This window comes from Perognathus longimembris, chromosome 13 (assembly GCF_023159225.1).
Source record: "Perognathus longimembris pacificus isolate PPM17 chromosome 13, ASM2315922v1, whole genome shotgun sequence".
Taxonomy (NCBI): Eukaryota; Metazoa; Chordata; class Mammalia; order Rodentia; family Heteromyidae; genus Perognathus; species Perognathus longimembris.
This window is the reverse complement of record NC_063173.1, coordinates 31,135,935-31,156,888: the sequence shown is the minus strand read 5'-3', so window position 1 is coordinate 31,156,888 and position 20,954 is coordinate 31,135,935. Positions and strand designations below refer to the sequence as shown.

Here is a 20,954-nt window from a genome sequence, read left to right as displayed (position 1 = left end):
GGGTTCTTTTTATTCATGGGGCCTTGAGAAAACTAATAAGCAATGTGAAATTCTGTTTTTATAACTTAAAATGAGAATAATAGTTTTAATAACAATATGAGACAAAGTCAAGATCTAGTCATGCTTTATCTACTTAAAGAGGAAATATATTTTAAATAATCAATGTTTCATCATTAGTAGGTATTATAAACAGAAACTTTCTCAATAACGCTCTCAGTTTCTACTCCATATTTATGTTGAAATTTTCTTTCTGATTCTTGATCTGAAGTTGTTTCCACTGTGTTTTTCCCCCCAGGTAACAACAGTCATGTTCATATTTACCACACAGAATATATACTCAGAGTCTTTCACTTCCCAATATTGGGTGATAGAGAGAATATGAGTGATTCATAACAGCTGATCAGTGAAATAGTGAGTTGGAATATACTTACTTGGGTATGTGGTCCGTTCAGTTATTGTAACTATCCTTATGTTGGAATGGATTCTGACTTTTAGCTCATGTACTGATACCTTTAGGACCAAGATCAGGGCATGTGTGTTGATTTTTACAAGTTTCATAGTGTTCAACACTTATAATGTAAGAGAAATAAGATTGGAAATATAAAAAGTGGTAAGTTTGGGGAACTTTGAAAGAACTTCTCATCAATCAAAGACAACTACAGATATTTTTGCCGATTCACAGTAATTTTAAAGATGAATTTCCTAAAAAAATGCACGATGAAGCTATAAAACTGAACTAAAAACTTCACAAGCTTTCCATAATGAAAATAATTGAAGAACCTTACTAAAGCAAACTTTTCATGTCATTTAATATGGTATTAGCAATTCTGTATCAAATAGACATATCAGTAGCAACCATTCAAATTGGAATAGACAACTGAAATCTCCAAAGGGAGAATGAAAACTGAGTTTTGAAAGAACCAAGCTGATCTTGTTTTGTTTTGAGACTGAGTCTGGCCTTTTGACACCATGGCCAGCTTGAATTGTTTATGTTCACTCTCAGTTTATTCTTTTTCTAAAAGTCGTATTCTGAAGGAAATAAAAATAATAATACATAAAATATAGTATCCAAAGCATGCAAACATGGTAGGTAGCTAGGTAAATAAACTTTCTTCCCTCCCTCCCTCCCTCCTTCCCTCTCTCTATCTCTGTCTCTGTCTCTGTCTCTCTCTGTCTCTCTGTCTCTCTGTCTCTCTCTCTCTCTCTCTCTCTCTCTCTCTCTGTCTCTCTCTCTCTCTCTCTCTCTCTCTCTCTCTTTCTCTTTCTTTCTTGTCCTGGGGCTTGACATCAGGGCCTGGGTGCCATAATTGAGCTTTTGTACTCAAGGCTAGCACTCAACCACTTGAGCCACCCCTCCATTACTAGCATTGTTAGTTGGAGATAAGAGTCTCATGGACTTTCCTGCCTGGGCTAGTTTTGAACTGTGAGTTTAAGATCTCAGCCTCTTGATTGGCTAGGATTAGATTATGCACCTGGCATATTTTTTTTAACTTAAAAAAATTTATTATAAAACTGATGTACAGAGAGGTTACAGTTTCATACATTAGGCATTGGATACATTTCTTGTACTGTTTGTTACCTTGTCCCTCATACCCCCCTCCCCCCTCTCCCTTTCCCCCCCTGAGGTGTTCAGTTCGCTTACACCATACAGTTTTGCAAGTATTGCTTTTGTTGTTGTTTCTCTTAATTTGCACCTGGCATATTGTTTCTATACTTTTGTGTGTATGTGTTGTTTTGTAGCTCTAAACATTACAGCTCTGTCTGTTTGTATTGTCTAACTGTACTGTCCAGACCAGTCTTAAAACTATGTACATGTGACCCTTCTATACCAGGATCCCAAGTGCTGGGAAGACGACTCATGACACCTTTCTTGGTGGCCATTCTTACTACTCTTGTATGTAACTTTCATTCATACTTTTCTATTCTTTTTCTGTAAGACGTCTTCCAAATTGTGCATCTTTTTCTAGCAAACCAGCACATTGGATGTAAAACACAGGAGGACAGTGTCAGTAAATCTGTGATCCCAGCATTTAGGGGTTGAATCAGAAGGTTCACACATTTAAGGCAAGCTTGTTGAACCAGTAAGACCTTGTTTCAAAAAATAAATAAATAAAAGCTCTGGAAACTGTATATATGTGTACTGGAACTAGGGAAGGAAAGGGAAAACCAAAATGGAGAGATAAAGGATAAAAAGATAAACCATACTAAAAGCAATACTTACAAAACCATTGTTGTAAACCAACTGTACAACTCATGGGTTGGGGAGAGGGAAATGGACAGCAGGAAGGCAGGGGAGAAATGAGGGAGGAAGTAACAAGTTGGATAAGAAATGTACTTGCTTAACATATCAAATTGTAACCCCTCTGTATTTCACTTTGGCAATAAAGAAGAAACAGAAAGAAGGGAACAAAGGAACAAAGAAAGGAAGAAAGGAACAAAGAAAGAAAGGAACAAAGAAAGAAAGGAAGGAAGGAAGGAAGGAAGGAAGGAAGGAAGGAAGGAAGGAAGGAAGGAAGGAAGGGACGGACAACAAATTTGTCACACTGTTACGTTCTAAATGTTGCCTTACTAATCCTTCACAACAAAAACTTCCATGTACAACGAATAGTTTAATTGTTGATTTACTGGTCATTACTGGCAAATCTCTGAAATCTGAAAGTACAGTGAGTGAGCTTGCTTCCAAATAAACTTGGCTGTAGATTCCAGGTCACTGTTTCTGAAGACAGTGTTACTAGGTAACTATTTTTCAAAGGAAGGGATGCACAATAACTCTAATTGTTAGTCTTAATGACTCTCTTCTGACTCAGCACAGAAAGGTTCTTTTTCTGTAGTGAAGAACTTCTAGGAACTGTGAACTTGGTTAAATACAACCTGTTTCACTGTTCCTTTTAAAGTGTTTAAGGTTCTTACAGTTCCTTCAATGGACAAGAAAGCCTCTTGACATTGTGATTTCTTGGCTGTGGACTTCATTTCAAAAATCCTCTAAGTTTCCTTTTTCCTCTGTCCCTGTTTTTGAGCTAAAGAAAAAAAATCAAGATCATTTTTAATTTTTACTTCTGTAAATAAACTTACTTATATTTATTATACATTTATTTACTTCTGTAAATAAACTTCTGTGCATGTACAGAGTATTTTCACTGTATCTAATGGGCTGTGATCTAATTCACACCCTTTGCACCTCACTCTTAGTCCCCTTTCCTACACTGCTTTTGCTTCCTTGGAGCACACTCATGGAGTCTCCATCTCTTACTCTATCTCCTTGCGATATCTCAGTAAAAGAACTGTCATCAAATCAACAGTGTGCTATTGTTGCTGGAGTTACTATTAAGCTAGCATAATTTTTTACTAGCAAATAATGTTAGACCATGTTTTCTTAATTTTGTACCTTAATTTTTTAAGAAAACATTTACACAGCATTAGAATCTGGTCCTGATGGTGTAAAATCAGTTAAATATTATCAGCCTATGGGATTTATGCTTTGTTGTGACTTCTCTTAATTAAGTCCAGGTAATAACAGGTGATTGATAAGTTAGACAGGAGTGACCCAAAGAGATTACTGTCTATAATGATAGAATACTAACACACAGAATGGAAACCTGTGTGAAAGTATATTGCAAGAAGACTCAATCAGCTATTGTGACTACACACAATAGAATAGCATGTGTTTATTAAAGTTATCAATATCGCTTTCCAGCACTTTGCCCTTGTAGGTTAAAGAGGTGCTTAAATGTTAGCAACAAATCCGTAGGTGTCCAGAGAAAAACTAGAGTTTTCCATTTCAGGAATAGACTCCCATCCCCATATCTTATATATAAAGATGTCCTTTCCTTCTTCCATCCTCGCATAGTTGGGCTCATTAGGACAAACATTGTACCTTTTAATCTTGTTCCGATCTATTATCTCAGGTAGCCCAACATTTCTAGGTCATCCTTCAATCCTTAAAAATCTGATCTCATAATTATAGGACAGTAAGAATGAGGATTCGATTTGTGACAATTACCTACTCTTTTCTAATTCTTTTTTGAATTTAATTTTATTATCAAGGTGCTGTACAGCGGGGTTACACTTACATACATAAGATAGTACATTTTTTTGTCATACTTGTTACCCACTCTCTCTTAAGCCATTATTTACTCTATTGTCTCTGTTTCTTTACTTTGCATCTGTCTGTTGTTTCTGTCTCTCAGCCTATCTCTCTCTCTCTCTCTCTCTGACTTTTTGCAACTTGACTTTGTATAAATCTCATTTCCAAAGTAGCTCTTGGAAATTATAATAATATAAAGAGGCGATATGTCAAGAACTTTTGTTTCTTAGTTCTTTGATCTCTATCTTCAAAGTTATTTCCACCTACTGTACCCTACTCCTATCTTCTCACTGCATATTTTTAATCAGTGATATCAACTTCTTCATAGTATCTAGTCATCACATTTATCCTTCTAGTTCACTGTTCATAAACTCTGACAATCTCTTCATGCAGATGTTAAAGCATTTGATTCATTCATATGTTTACTGTCCTTTTCTTTTCCCCCACTCTCTTCTTTGTCTATCCTCCTTGTCAACACTTACACCTATTCTTTTTCACACACCCTCAACTCTCTAGTCATTCTCTCATAGTCTACAATTTAAAACAGCATAGTTAAATCCATCATTCTGTTTTTGGTCTAACTGTACTCATGTATATTAATACAGCTGAAGAGAAATCACAGAGCTGAAGTCTACTCTCATTTTAAGTGAACAGTTGTTAACTTGTGTGGACACTGCCATATTATCTGACTTTCTCTTGTCTCTTTTAACATGCAGTGCTGTCACTTCCTTGTGAGCTGATCATCAGACAAAGGATTTATATACAGCATATATGAAAAGCTTACAAAAATTAACAGCTAAAGAAGTAAAATCCAGTTAATAACTGAGCAAATGAATTACTTCTAATAAAAGCACAAATGGGGGCTGGGGATATGGCCTAGTGGCTAGAGTGCTTGCCTCGTATACAAGAGGCCCTAGGTTCGACTCCCCAGCACCACATATACAGAAAATGGCCAGAAGTGGCGCTGTGGCTCAAGTGGCAGAGTGCTAGCCTTGAGCAAGAAGAAGCCAGGGACAGTGCTCAGGCCCTGAGTCCAAGCCCCAGGACTGGCAAAAAAAAAAAAAAAAAAAAAGCACAAATGGCTAATATGCACTTGAAGAAATATTCAATATCCTTAGTCATGAAGGAAATGCAAATCAAAATGACACAGATATTACATATTCCTTCAGTCACAGTGATCCTTTCCAAGGAAATAAATAAATAAATGATAGTGAGGTTGGAGGGGATAGAGTAGGTGAAGAAAGCCCTATTTAGTAATGGCAGACAAACACATTAAGTGTGGTCACTAAGGAAATCAGTACAGAGATTCCCTAAGAAACTAAAAACAGAACTACCATATTATCCAGCTCTATTATTCCTAGGAACAGACCCAAAGGAATGTAAATCAGGATATAATACAGACACCTGTACAATCATGTTTTGTTTATAATAGCACTATTCATAATAGCCAGGTTATGAGATCAGCTGAAGTGCCAACTACCCATGAGAGGATAAAGAAAAGATGAACATAATGTTGTATTATTCATCCATAAAGAATTGATGTCACTTGCAACTAAGTGAATGAATGGGAGATTATCATTTTGATGCAGATAAGGGAAGACTCAGGAAGGCAGATATTGCCTATTTTTTCTCATATGCAAAAATCTAGATTAAAAAAACTGCAAAACAAAACCTCCAAACAGACATGAATATAAAAGGGAAGCTATTTTGGTTTGTCAGAAGAATGGACAAGAAGGGGGATAGAAAAAGTGAGGATGATTGAGAAGGTAAACATGATGCAAGTACATTGTATGTTGACATGTAGATATGTAAATATCAGAATAAAATTCTGAAGTAGCATTAACTCAGGAAGCTGAGATAGCAAGGATGGTAGATTAAAGCAAATCCAAGCAAAAAGTTCTCAACACTCCTTCTCAGTAGAAGAAGTTGGGCATGTTGGTGCTTGGATGTCACCTTTTTTACTGCAGGAAGTATAAGTAAAGGTAATATAGTCCAAGTCTGAGCCTGGACAAAATCTATTCCCTGGTATAAACATGAAAGTAATCAGTGCAAAGAAGTGCAGAGGCGGCTGCAAAGTTCTGAGTTCAAATCTAAATATGGTTAATATCTAAGTAAATAAATACTCATGTAAATGAACTGTTGATGCTGTAAGATTCATCAGAGAGGTACCATATTGGATATAGAACATTCTTTTGACTTTATTTTGCTTGTGATCCCAAGCTACAAGGTAACATTTTCAGATTCACCAGCGACGGTAATTTCTCTTCATGTTTTGGAATTGTACTTGTGAATGATTCTACTATTTCAGACATAGAAGAAGCATTTCTTTCTCCCATTGTGAATTTTAAGTCTTAATTTATGAGTATGAAGCACTTTTCAGTTACAGATGAAGGGCACTACAGCAGGTGAGTACAAAAGGTCACATGAGCATTGAAAACTGCATCTTAGCCAACTTCTCTGATTAAATGCCACCCCTCTTGATTTCTTTTTTTTTTCTGTTTAGTTTTGCTGGACAGATATGCTCTAAAATATGATTGGTCTTATGTAGAGTATGGTATATACTTAGAACTGTATCAGAGTAATGCTTCTTTGTCAAAACTTTCCTTTTATAGCTTCAGCTCAGGTGACTTACAATGGTTTCTGATAACTAAGCTTTGTAGCAAGGGAGGCACTGCATTTATGGACGATTTCATCTTGAAACTTGTTTCGAGAGGTGCTCACAATTGAGGAGAGCAAATAGGATATTTTGTAAGGTTCATTCTAATCATTTGATTGTCATTGTTGGATTGCAATAATGAAAACTATTTTGAGTCCTGAACGGAGATCTTCAGAAAAAAGATCATTGAAAGCTTAACGGTGGCACTTACATACTGAAAACAGTTGTAGCAGAAGTTCATGGTAATTTTTCTGCTTCATAAGGCAATAATTATTATTGCCAAATCTGAAAGGAATAATTCTTTTCCTATGTAGGAAAATGCCTAGGGATATTGTACACCTGATGAATTCATATTCAGTTCTCACTATAGATACAGTAAACACACACACACACACACACACACACACACACACACACACACAGAGGATTATTTTCCTAGCAACTAGTTAATCTGAAAACAAGCAATTGAATTCTATTAAGTCATCACTCAGCTATCATTTGTTTAATTAAATTTAAGTTGTTTTTCTTCATACTGGTGAAGGTACAGCTTGAATATATTTTGAGTGAATATTTTTTAAAGTGTTGATTTAATTTCTAATGAAACCCTAAAGCAGCCTTTGAACTTCTGAACATTTTAAACTATAGAATTACCTCCCCCACCTCATGTTACCCGGTCCCCCAGGGATCCAATTAGTCCGATTCTTTGCATCCAAGGGAAAACCCATTAGCTCCTGCATTTTAGCTAAAGTTTCATTTTCTCCCAGTAGCTGGAAATGTATCTCCTTGTACAACAGAAACCAAGAATAAACCCCACGACTACTAAACTGAGAGGATCCTGGCGCCAGTCCCCAAATATCAGTGTGTAGGATATCACTCTTGTACCTTTCATAAGATGTGAAAGGAAGCAAAGGAGGCATGCCAGCTTGTTATTCAACTCCAGTATTTAATCAAGCATTAATTACACAGGCACTTCTGAAACTCTCCAGCCTCTTAAGAGAGAGTAAAAGCAAAGAGAGCATGGAATAGAAACTATTTAAGGGAGAAGGCTCCTAGAATCATAGAATCAGGGAGACATGGCCATTCTCAGACAGGCCTCAGTGAGTTCCCAAACTCCTGAAAGTCAGAAAGAAAGCCCACTTCTGTCAGGGTGGTGGCTTCTCGAATAACCCTCCACAGCTTTCTCACGGATTCTAATACTCAGTCCTTCACTTTGTGTTCAGTGTGACTTTCTATAGAACCGAGTTCAGTGCACTGCAGGCAAGTCCCACAGTCCCACACTATGGACTATCATGTATGTATGTATTTATTTATTTTCCATTTCAGTTTTCTACATACAAGAAAGAGCAATCGTCTATGAGAGAAGGAGATTTGCTTATGACTTAGAGCAACAACGGAGCCAGCTTGGAGAAACAGGTAGAAATGATTCACTTGGGTTTCCTCACCTGTAAGGGAAGCAAGGTGTACCTACCAAGTGTCACAAACTTGATCCACCAGTGGACATTACCCAAATTGATGTTCTTTCACTCCATGAAGGGAAAATGGATTCCTAGTTTTGCCTTCACTTTCACGAAGCAGTCTGTCCCAAAGCTAAATCAAGAGACCTATGAAAACTAGAGGGTTGGACCCTTTTTTTTCCCCTCTGTTGTTAAAGGTCTGAATGAGGTGATATGCAACTGGCTTAGAGCTGAAGAGCAGGTCAGTCAGGTTCTTTGGTGCTGGATTACACAAACAACCAGCCAGCCAGCCTGCCCCACCTAATTTTGTGCTTCTCTTGCACCCTTCTGCTTAATGAAACTGTCACACTTCACTCATCTGCTCTGCTCCTGTACAGCAGCCTCACTCCAAGCAGGACAACTGTGGTATTTCGGTTCCCCTGGTAAACTCCTCCTAGTCCGGAAGGTAAGTGTATGTTCGCTGGGTTACTTAGGGCTGTCTTGCTCTCATTTATTTAAAGAAATCAAAGTGGTTTGAAACTTTCACAGTACACTGGTCAGGCAAGTAGCTACAAAGACCCTGGTAAAAACAGGTCATTGTTTCATTAAGTAATCATGCTAAAGAAATGACCCATTTGCACTTTCTAAAGGATGAAACAGTGAAAGAGTTAAATGGAAACCTTATTTAAAATGTATGTGACTGCAGTGTAGAATTTCCTCCTCTGGTCCTATGTCAGGATATCAAAATGTTCAAAGTAGAAACTCTGACAGGAATATAAATTGAACACTTAAAGCTTACATTATGCATTTGGCTTAAAGGATTAGAATATAATTTTTTAAAAAATAATAGGCACATACAGTTAATCACAAACTTCTGTAAATTTTTTTGTCCAAAGATATTCTTCAATCAGTTATATGACAGATGATATCCTGTTGAATAAACGTGTCCTCTACAGATGGGTTTCTTGAAGGTGTTTTCTTTTGTGACCATGTAAAACTGCTGTTTTTAAAAGCATGAAGATTTCCGGTTGACCTACTTTCTATTTGATCCATAAAACTTGTTCCTGTGGACAGTGGGATGTGTTAGAAGTCTGGAAATCCCATGCCTGGGAATTTGGATCCAGAAAATTTCTTTGGAGGCACATGTTTTCTAAGCTTGAAAGTAATACACTTAACATTTTAAGTATTGAAGTTTATGACTGAGAACTCCTAAATTAGCAATAGTCATGACATTCCCTTTATTTTTCTGTGGATTTAATTCGAACAATACTTATGGACTTTTAAAATTTGTCCAAGGCAAAAAGCCATACTCCCTTTTTCTCTATTTTCTCTTCATTTTTGTCTTAATCAAATACAACTGAGATGATATGCATAGGTTTTTCAAGTAGAATTAAGCTTTCCATATTGTCATCCTTCCAAAAGCCAAAGTTTTAGAAGTATAATTTCTTACATCCTCATTAATTGTAACTCTTTTATTTAGAGAAAACAAAATGATTCCCAAGTTCAAAACCCACACCCAAAAGAGTATTCAAGTGCTTAAATTTGGCCTCAAATATTAATTAGATACATGGCAAATTGAGTTTCCTGTAAGTAGAAGTACACTAATCTTTCTTATTTTGTAGCCAAATATTAGTAGCAAGAAATAATCAAGGAAAAATAGGGCTATCTGCTTTTACTAGATACTTCAATACCAAAATATGTTATTGTATTATCCCTTCAGCATACTTGAAGTGCTGTTTAATTTAAAATTTCTTATTTGGATTGAGTTTTGAATGACTCAATTTCTAAACTTGCATTTACTTGACCCAAACTATTCTCAAAAAAAATATATATGTGTATGTGTATGTGAGTGTGTATGTGTGTGTGTTGATGATTCTGCCCTTAAAAGTTTTCAAAATTATGATGACCTTAGCTCTGTCTATAAGTTAAACTTCCTGAATTCCTTTGGAGGTTGTGTCCATTCAAATTGCTACCACCCAGGTGAAAGTAGGGGCAAGGAAGAGGAGGAAAAATGAAGCTATTTGATTCTCCTAGTTTTCTCTCTTTGTGTAAGATTTTAATTTTCATTCTACCTTAATCTGACCTCACAGGCTGATGGATGAACTTGGGTACATTTATGCATGCTATTCTCTCTCCCTCTTTGTCTGTTTGTCTCTCCCTATGTATATGTATACATATGTATATATATACATATACATGTATATATACACATGTACATGTACATATATATACATACACATATGGGTGTACATACATATATATTCATTCAAACATTTGAATTCTTGAGATGTGGAGAGTCTGAAAGGAAATTACAGAGGTGAAAAAAGAGAGATTTCATTTACTGTCTTTTGTAAATTCTGTATCACCTTAGTCAGCTGTTGCTGCCTATAATAGATTTTGTTCATCTCAGGATGGATCAGACTAAATCAACCTAAATCATTTTATCTTCTGCAAAATTTTAGGGCTGGATTTCTGAATAGTAATCATGCGTGGAGGGGGTGCTACTTCCAGTCAAATGCCACTTGGATATTTATAACATAATCCAAAGTTCATACAAAAGTATTAATGCAGAGAAGATGGCCCATGGATAGCTAATGAAACACAGTCATGTCTGACTTGTCCTGTATGACATGAATCAGTGAGAAACATCCTAACAGTGCTGGGAGATCTTCATGTTCCAGGCTCTCAATGATGGGGGCTTCCATCCCTGGCTGTGTCCCCCTTCTTTACGATGAAAGGTGCCTGAGTCACAGGTGCAAGGGAACAGAAACAGTAGTTGTCTTCTGCTGTGACATTAAAATGACGTGAATCTGTCAGTTGCAACTAAAGTACCCCCATTCCTATATTAATTTTTGAAATAATAGAAATAGGCTTCAAATACACTGCCCATTTCTGCTCATCACTTTCTTTCTTTCTTTTCCCAGGCTATAAATTATAGGCAGTAAAAAATGTTTCTCTCCTTTGGGATATTAATGTTTTAGGCTTTCAAGTTACAATCAAAATTAGGTGAAAAAATTAAAGGGCCCCTCAGTGGCCCCTCGTGTTACAGATGAGGTCAAACTGGAACAACAAAACTCACTTTGTTGGCTTGGTGTATGTGGATTCTCTTTATGGGAAGAGAGTGAACACTCAATGAATGTTATGTTCCTCATGTAACAGTAGAAGAAAGCTAAAACTGTTAAGGGCCTCCTTTCCACATTCTGGTGACTACTATTTTTTTAAGCAGGGGAAAACAAGATCACTCTAGGGAGAGAAAGAGAGAGAGAGAGAGACAGAGAGAGACAGAGAGAGAGAGAGAATGCACATTAAACTCTATAGTAATGTAGAAAAGAATGACCAAGTACAATTCACTAAGCAAATCACTGGCAAAAGATAATAAAAGACTATCATATTTGCAAGGTTCAGAAGAGAAAGTACTTTCTGCAAAAGTACACGTATCTATCCTTAAAATAGGCAGAACCCTATTTTTCAGTGTACTAGGAGACCTATCACTTAATGGTATGCTGGTCAATTGTACCTCTGGGGAGTAATGACTCATGTTTTGTTGATGGGAATCTGTAAATCTAACTTGTAAAGTTCTGGTTAAAATAAAACATATAGACAGTTGGAGTTTATTAAGTTCAGATTAAATGTACTTATTGTGTTTGTGAAATACTTAAGACTGAAAAATCTATACCTTCAGTATTTTGAAGAAAAGGGGTTTTAAAGCTACTCTGGTTAAGGCAAATATTTCAAGAGACTGAGATAAATATATGATAGTAGTAACTTCCAAAGACAACTAAATTCCAAAGTTCACAGTCTTTTGTAAGTTCTCTTACAAAGATGGGTTGACCACACCATTCGGGTCAACGAACAGTGGATTCAGGAATGGGGGGCAGGGGGCCGGGAGAGTGTATCTTTACTAAACAAAAAACAAACCTTGTTCTTGATATTATTCATTAAATAATAAAGTATCACAGCTTCTTATGTAGTATTTACATTGTATTATATGTAATCTAGAGAAGAGTTGAAGTATTCAAAAAGGATAGGAATATACAGCAAGCAAAAATGCAACCAGTTCATAAAAAGGACTTGTTTGTATGCAGATGTGAGTCTTCTGGAGCCAGTTATAAGGGACAACTGCAAAAATGAACTCAAGCTCAGTTCTGCCAGGGCATGAATCCTAACCCTGTATCTCCATCAGTAACTGTGAGTGCTTGGACATGTTATTTAAACACTCATGATGCCAATTCATTCATTTGTGAGTAGAAATATGAACCTTCCTTGTTGTTTGATTATTTTGGTAAGAACCAAATGGGAAGGATCTATGTCCTCTGTTGTCAAACACACATGGTGAGTTAACATTATTTTCTGATTATACTAGAAGTTTTTAGCACTTCATTCAATGTAATTGGTGATTGCAGAAAATTGAATAAAATATAAGGTCACAGGATTGCTACAAATGCCAATGTCTGTGAAATCTCTTGCCAACACAGAGTTTCACCAGGAAAACAGGAAGCCATTTCCTTGCCTAACCCGGCAATAGCACCCACAACTTCCCACAACAGTGGTTACTCTAGACTTCTAACATAACAGGTATATTTTGCTTGATTTTGAACTTAACATATGACTTTATATAGGTAAAATCATATGGCCATGACCACTCCCATAGAGAAAGCATTTTGCTGTTCTTGTTGTTGTTGTAAGTACTACAGTTTGAACTCAGGGCTTTACATTTGCTCAGATTTTTGGCTTGTGTGCTACCGTTTGGGTCACACCACTAGGCCTACTTTTGCTAATTATTTTGAAGATGGAATACCCCAAATAATAATTATGCCACGTTGGCTGTGATCTTCAGTCCTGAAAATCTCAGCCTGCTGATTATCTAGAATAACACAGATCAGGCACTGGCAGCTGACTTGCTTTTCTTTTTCTTTTCTTTTTAAAATTAAAGCAGACTTTCCTTAAGTGATTTGCGAAGGAGTGGAAGATATTATGAATCAATAAAAGTCTTGGAATTCAAAAGGACCTCATTTATCTAACTGTAGCCCCTCTGTACATCACCTTTACAATATAAACTTTTTAAATGTTACAGTATAATGATAAAATATTTTTTAAATGAAGTACTTTCTATCAGCTTTCGGTGATGTTGTATTATTATATATTCTAGGTAGATTTATGTTGCAACATTATCAGAGGTATTACTAAGTAAAAGGTATGTGTGGGTTGAGAATTCTATTTGTGTCCCAGGCTCATATTGTATCAGGCTGGCTTCTAACTCTCCCTCCTACTTACCCCTACTTCTCAATTGGAGAAACTGGCGTTATAGCCATGAAGCAACCACACACAGCCTCTAACAAGTGTTTTAAAATCAACATTTCTCAGGAAGGAATGCTTTAAATTTCAGCATCTAAGGAGGCTGGTGTCAGTGGACTTGACGTGTATCCTATTATCTTTTCCCTCCCTAGTTTCCATCAGCAGCAACATGAAGCCTCAGATTCTTCATCTATAGAACACTTAGAACACAGATGCATTCCCTGTTTCAAAAGGTTGTTGTACACTACACAGATATTATTGTATGTGAATACTAACACATGGATGTTAAGGTATTTTATGTGTTTACTTTTGGCCAGATGTTACTCAGAGAGTGCTCCATCTTACATCATTATATGCACTCTTTAGCACAATTCTGTTCAGTCACTTTGTTAATTTTAATGATGGTAAGGCAATAGGTAATTATTATCATGTTAATTTTTCAAGGCTACTTGTGACTGGAGGCAGAATTTCAATATATACTTAATTCTAAAATTCTTTTGCATAGACTGAAGCTTGGAACCATATTTCACAGGCAATTCTGCCATTATTGAGTGAGATGGAAATTGTCATGTACATCCTGAAGCACTGTCTTCAGGTTTGATATATGAGTTGAAGAAGAAAGTGTATTTTAAAATCTAAAGAACATCTTAATTCTTCTAACTTGTGGTTAAAAAGGAACAAAAGTGGGCTGGGGATATAGCCTAGTGGCAAGAGTGCCTGCCTCGGATACACGAGGCCCTAGGTTCGATTCCCCAGCACCACATATACAGAAAACGGCCAGAAGTGGCGCTGTGGCTCAAGTGGCAGAGTGCTAGCCTTGAGCGGGAAGAAGCCAGGAACAGTGCTCAGGCCCTGAGTCCAAGGCCCAGGACTGGCCAAAAAAAAAAAGGAACAAAAGCCTCATGAAAATTAAAAATTTAGGATGCTGGTTTCAAATTCAAATCACTCAAAGTAGATAGCAGTAAAATGCACTCCAGTGAGTTGCTGAATGACTCATTTACTGGTATATGATCTTTAATATATAATCAATAAGTAATTTTCATAATCAATACTAAAGTTTGTATCTTTTAAAACATGTTTTTGATAGAAGAAAATGTGCTATCTCTACAAGCCCTATACTTAAAATATTAAAAATACTTAGAAGTATTTGTGAACATCTTTGTGTATATTTGTGTGTATTTTCATGCATGTGTTTTATGTACATAATAACTTATCTGAAGCTAAATGAGCTTTGACATACAGTATCTGGCTGTATAAAGTATCTGACAGATTTTTTTTTCACGTACTTCCCTAGAAGGAAAGAAGAAATATAGAGAAAATGGAACCGAATAACAATAATACCTAATAAAAACACAAAACATAATCCTCCAAAACAATATGTTAGACAAGAATATATTATCAGCTTAACCCTATGTTTCTAGATACTTATCGTCTTGGGAAAAATGTAGATCCATAAAACACACTGAATACTTCAATTAATAATATAAATAAATAAATTGTTGTTATTTCTTTCCAGATTTTTCTTAATAAAACCAGTACTGAAGATGGCAACCATACTGATATTAGCAAAAATTGTGTTGGTTTCTGCTTTGTTTATTTCTCTACCCATTGGGAGCCATGAGAATCAAAATCTAAGAACAAATACAACTCGAAGTATTGCAAACACTTTGGAAACAATGGAAATGAAATATGATTCTTTGAAAAGAAAAGTAAATGTAAATTCAGAGAATGCAAACAGAAATATTTTTAATGCTAAGGCAGGTGCTGCCTTCCCTTCGGATCTATTCACAGCCAGTGAAACAACAAATGCTACCAGGAACTCAACAGACAACTTCACTGTAGGTCCAGTGTCCCCACCTCCATTTTCTTCAAGTCCTTCCTTGATTCATGGCTTTGTTTCTAAGTTGCCTTTGAATTCATCTATATCAACAAAATATTTTTCGACAGCCTCAGCCCAGATAAATTCCACAGATGCCATGTCAACAGAAAACTTCACTTGGTCTTTGAACAATTCTACCATGAAGACTGATAACATTTCTGCCACTGTTGGCTTTCTATCCCCAACGCCAACTCCCAGTTCTGGGACCCCATTGACAACAGAACCAACCAGATGGCTTACCACAAGCAGTTATGCTTTCGCTGGTTTTACCCCCTATCAAGAAAATGCAACCCTACAACCCACCTTAAAATTCACCAATAATTCAAAACTCTTTCCAAACACATCAGACTCCCCAAAAGGTAAATATAAATGGATTATGTGAAATTATGGGGTGTTGAGTCTTCAAACAAATCATATAGATTAAGCCAAAGGAATGTAGCATGCTTGGAAAGTAGAGGAGAATGCTGTAGTACCAGTAGTTCTTACTTTTGGGCACTGTGGGAGGGAACAATTATATTAACAGGAGAGAGTAAATTACTTTTCAGGATTAGCTGAGCATTTGCTAATCATTACCTACGAGAGCATGAGAAGGCTCTAGTACAAATGAGAGGTTAGATAGGTCAAAGAAAGACACAGACAGACAGTAATAGATTTCTGAAATATTAGGTAACCATTTCCACTGAATCATCCAAAGATCATTAAGAATTTCACATGCACACTACTAAATAACTGAATTGTACATATATGAATATGAATTTTGAAAAATTAATGAAAAAATTATAAAATTACCTGTTCATCACAAAGCAAGCAAAACAATAATGAAACACATATTTCAAAAATTATTTACACAAGCTCAACAAAAGAAATATCTTACAAAATAATTACTTTGATAAAGTAAATCATAGAGGTTTAATCCTTTTATTTCTAGAACTTTAAGATTCAAACCCAACCTAAGAGCTCAAACTTCTTTGTCCTTATTTCTTTTTAATAGCTGATAAAATTATATAAATTGAATTAGTTATATTTCAAGGTAAATTATTATGTGCATATTTTTGTTTCATTTAGAGGTTATACAAAACCTTAAAACAGAAAATGTTAAATATTTAATATCTAGTAATTCATTTACTATGCTTTTTAGTTTTCAGGTCTACCAGTGTTTTTGAATGTTTAAAATTATTTTTCTATTTTTAACTACCATTTTCTTCCCAGAAACTAACTTCCAATGTAATTTCTTAGAAAGAAAGGAAGGAAGAAAAAAGAAAGGAAAATAAATTTTTAAAAATATATAGTAAATATATGGTAGATACCTAGAGCTCAGAAAATAAAAGAATATTAAGCAATTTATAAATAATTTTATCTGCAAGTAAATTATTCCATCAAGGTTGTTGTATAATAAAATTTGAACTTCCTTAAATTTAGATGTTAATTAGGACACATTTTAAACATGTTGCGATGATATAGTGGGTTTTCTACTATAGAACCTTTGAACTTGGGATTTTGTAGAATTATTTTGGTTTACATACATAATCATTAGTGTTTTACCCTTGGATTATTTATTTAAAAATTCAAAATTCATTTTGCCACAAAATTTTTATCAGAGATCAAGATTTAAAATAACATTCAACAATAAAATCAGAACTTAATGGGCATTTCATTTTGTAAATGTTACTACTAATAAATCTCTTAATTAGTAGTTCCTTTCTACTCTATAGAGAATTTCATATCAAATTTGAATACCTTATTTAGTATTTGACCACATAATAAAAAATCTCTGTTATCATTAGGAGTACATTTTGTTAATTTTTCACAAATACTATCGTACTCAGTATGACATGCATACAACAGCCTTATCTAATTTAACATTAATCATTATTTAGTATATATAATGTCTACGTGCATCTTTGACATTTTTGAATAACTATTTATTTTCTATGTCTTGTGAATTTTTTATTTTTTGTCTTCTAGAGAATAAAAACACGGGAATAGTATTTGGAGCCATTTTAGGGGCTATTCTTTGTGTTTCGTTGCTTACTCTTATTGGCTATTTGTTATATGGAAAAAAGAAAACAGACTCCTTTTCCCACCAGCGACTTTATGAGGACAGAAATGAACCAGGTAAAAGCTACTTTTAGAGCATCTCCTGAACACATTGGTTTTCATCCAGAAGAGAGTTACATGGCATAAAAACAACTGAAGACTCATTTATTTCTCAAATTAAAAAATCCAAAATAATGATCAATCTGTGACTAAAATTTAAAAGCTACTAATAACTATTTTTTCTTTTAAAAGTTTTTTATTTTTATTGCTGTTATAAAGATAATGTACAGAGGGTTACAGTTATTTAAGATAGGTAATGAGTAAATTTCTTTTTTGGACTGTGTCACCCCTTCACAGATCCATCTTGTTCTTTGTATCATCAGTTTGATAATAAAAATTTGAGAAAAAAAATAAAATAAATTAAAAAAACTGATTTTAAATAATAATTCCAAGATCCAAACATATGTGTACATTAGAATGTAATGATTTAAAATTAAGGAAAAATAGCCAGTTTTGTTAAAAATCTGTTAGAAAGCCATTATTTATTATCCCAAGATCTGTGAGTAGCGATAACTGAAGAGTTATTTTATTCTAATGTGGAAATCTCCAGCATATATAACACAGTATCCCATTTTAACCACTTTAATGACGCTCTAAAATAGAATAGCTAAAATAAGCACATGTACACACATAAAGTGACAATACACCTTAACTAAGGAACTTTACACTCATGCAATGAGAAAGGCCAGGTATGAAGTATACAAAGTAGAGACATACAGTCTAAAAATAAGAGTCTGATCTGTAACAACATTCAAAAAGAATAGAGATAAAATTGCTGCTGACGCTTGTCTCACCTGTCTTTTCATACTGTAGGGTACTGTCTATTTATTTGCACAAGGAATTTTCCCACCATAACAAATATTAACTGCCACTAATGATGGAGTTCTCATTGAGTTTTGATAAGTTCAGTTCATGCCTGGAATTTTACTCAAATTTAGAAACAAATCCAGTAACTAAATGATTCAACACAATTCTCCTTATGAGTTTCTAATGATCCATATACAAAAAGTATGATACTTTTCGAAGTAAAATAATAGGATTTCTAATGTCAGTGGTTTCTATACTTATGCTTGTTTAAACTACAAATCTTTTCTTATATATGTAACACTAAAACCAAAAATATCAATCTGATATCATGGAAGCAGGTATGATGGATGCATAGATATTCAGGAATATTTTGAGACATCTCTCCCAAGGATGTAGTTTGTAAATAGATGATTTAAGTAATTGCAGATAAAAGCATGATGATTCCAAACAAAATAATTAGATTACCAATGTAATTAGTCATTAGTCACTGCTTGCAGTAATTTGAGATACTTAATGCATGCTTATATTTTCTTTGAAAATGAATTCAAGGTCTGAAGGAAATATTTAACTCTTCATAAAAATAAAAACAAAAACAAACACACATAAAGCAGGACTGGGAATATGGCCTAGTGGTAGAGTGCTTGCTTAGCTTACATGAAGTCCTGAGTTCAATTCCTCAGTACCACATAAACAGGAAAAGCCAGAATTGGCACTGTGGCTCAAATAGTAGAATGCTAACTTTGAGCAAAAGAAGCTCAGAGACAGAGCTGAGGCCCTGAGTTCAAGCTTCAGGACTGGCAAAAAAATAAGACAAAACAAAACAACCAAACAAAAAAACAAACTTAACATTTGCACTATCAATTAGAAAATTTTATGAAATCTCATGAAAACTTGTACCACCCAAAGAAAACAGAACCATTGAATAGTTTTCTTCTTTGTCTATTTTAAATATCTTGACTCTCAAAATATTAAATTTGGAAGATAATAGCAGTGTATTTGCAATGCCCTCACTTTTTAAGAACTCATTTTTTAATATTAGAAATGAAAATATCTGAACATGTTCACAAGGCTTTGGCAATCACAATATTTAAAAGTAAATGAAACTTATGTTAATATTTCACATAAAAGGCATTAGAGTATTTTTAGTGTGTGATTACTTCCTTAGTTCTGCTATTTTGAGTCTGTCAGCAGTGAAATAAACAAAGTAATCCTGTAGGTGACTAAGTACTTGGGTTTGAATTTAGGGTACTATATAGGCTCTCTATCACTTGAGTCACATCTGTAGCCATTTTTGCATTGATTATTTTTCAATAGATTTACATTTATACTTAGGCCATTGTGAACCATAATCTCCCTATGTACATTTGCCTGTGTAGGTGTCAGTGGGATGACAGGCATGTGCCACTATGTCTGGTGGTAAGGCGGTATCCTGAACTTGGTCCCTGGATTGCCCTCAAACCACGAGCCTCACAATCTCTACCTTTCAAGTAGTTATTAAAAGCACAAGCCACAGGACCCTGTTCAGCAGTGAAAGTTTAGAGGTCTAAAGTTTAGATGTCCCAACACTCTCTTATAAATCGAGATAAATGTAGCCTGAGAAATCCACTTATTTAAAATTGCAAATGTGGCATCTGAAGACCTCATGTAAGAGACATGCCTACTCAATCATCTGTAGTAATTCCCATCATCTGATGATGATCAGAGTCCTGAACGTAAGTCTTTCAGACTGTCACAAAAAATGTTCATATCTCTCTCTCCCTGTTTATTTATTTAATTTTCTTAGTTCTTCGATTAGACAACTCGCCAGAACCTTATGATGTGAGCTTTGGAAATTCTAGTTACTACACCTCATCTGTGAATGGTGCACCTGTGCCAGAAAGTCGAGAACATGCGCACGACGGCATTCCTATGGATGACATCCCACCACTCCGTACCTCAGTCTGACACTAAGGGCAGAAGTATTGCAGAGGCAAGTGCTTATCTGCATCCTAGCAATGAACAAACTCTTCTTCCATGAGGTTATGAACAACCACTGTCATGAACAAAGTCAAGGAGAGCTGCAAATGCATGAGACAAGTCTCGGAATATAGAGGAGATAGATTGTCAAAAAATTTACCCTTCTTACAATTCCCGGTTGAGCGAAAGCACCTATGGCATAAGGATCATGTGTATCTTGGCTTATTTTTGTTTTAGTAGGAAATCTTTGTGGAATCAGCAGAGACTAAAACGATATCATAGATTATCATGGCCTGATAACTTTAGAATAAAAAATTTCAACAACTGGGGACTCAAATTATATTTTCACATTTTTTTAAAAAACAAAATCCAATGGTGTTGACTCTTCAATTGATTTGCCTGTAGTTCTATGTCCACCAACCAAGATTAGCATTTTCTTGAGGAAAAATTGTTAAAAAGTATTACAGCTAGAAAGATGATAGGGCCCTAGGTTTCTGTTGCTGACTAATTAAGATAATAGGAATAAGTGACGTCGACTATATTCATTTTTTTGTTGTTGTTAGCTCATACATTGCAAGCCTATTGAGTCGCCAAGGTAACAACGGCTATACACAATAAGCCACTGTAGGGGCTGTGACACTGGCAAGCTAAGTACTATTTTCCAGAAACGGAGAATGGGAGAATTCCAACTCATCCGAAAATGTATTTTCTCCATCTCCATGTCAGTCTCTGCCTCTCTCTGTCTCC

At 35.2% G+C, this 20,954-nt stretch overlaps 2 protein-coding genes across 3 annotated transcripts in view; one reads left to right on the top strand and one right to left on the bottom strand.

Annotated features, from left to right (window-relative positions):
- Ano3 (anoctamin 3) overlaps positions 1-20,954 on the bottom strand; it is a 317,815-nt gene that overhangs the window by 40,362 nt on the left and 256,499 nt on the right. The window lies entirely within an intron of this gene.
- Muc15 (mucin 15, cell surface associated) lies at positions 7,710-20,398 on the top strand. The gene is made up of 4 exons (XM_048359645.1): positions 7,710-8,639; positions 14,985-15,706; positions 17,313-17,462; positions 20,035-20,398. Exons 2-4 carry the CDS (start codon positions 15,013-15,015, stop codon positions 20,193-20,195), a joined length of 1,005 nt encoding a protein of 334 aa, XP_048215602.1. The 5' UTR covers positions 7,710-8,639; positions 14,985-15,012; the 3' UTR covers positions 20,196-20,398.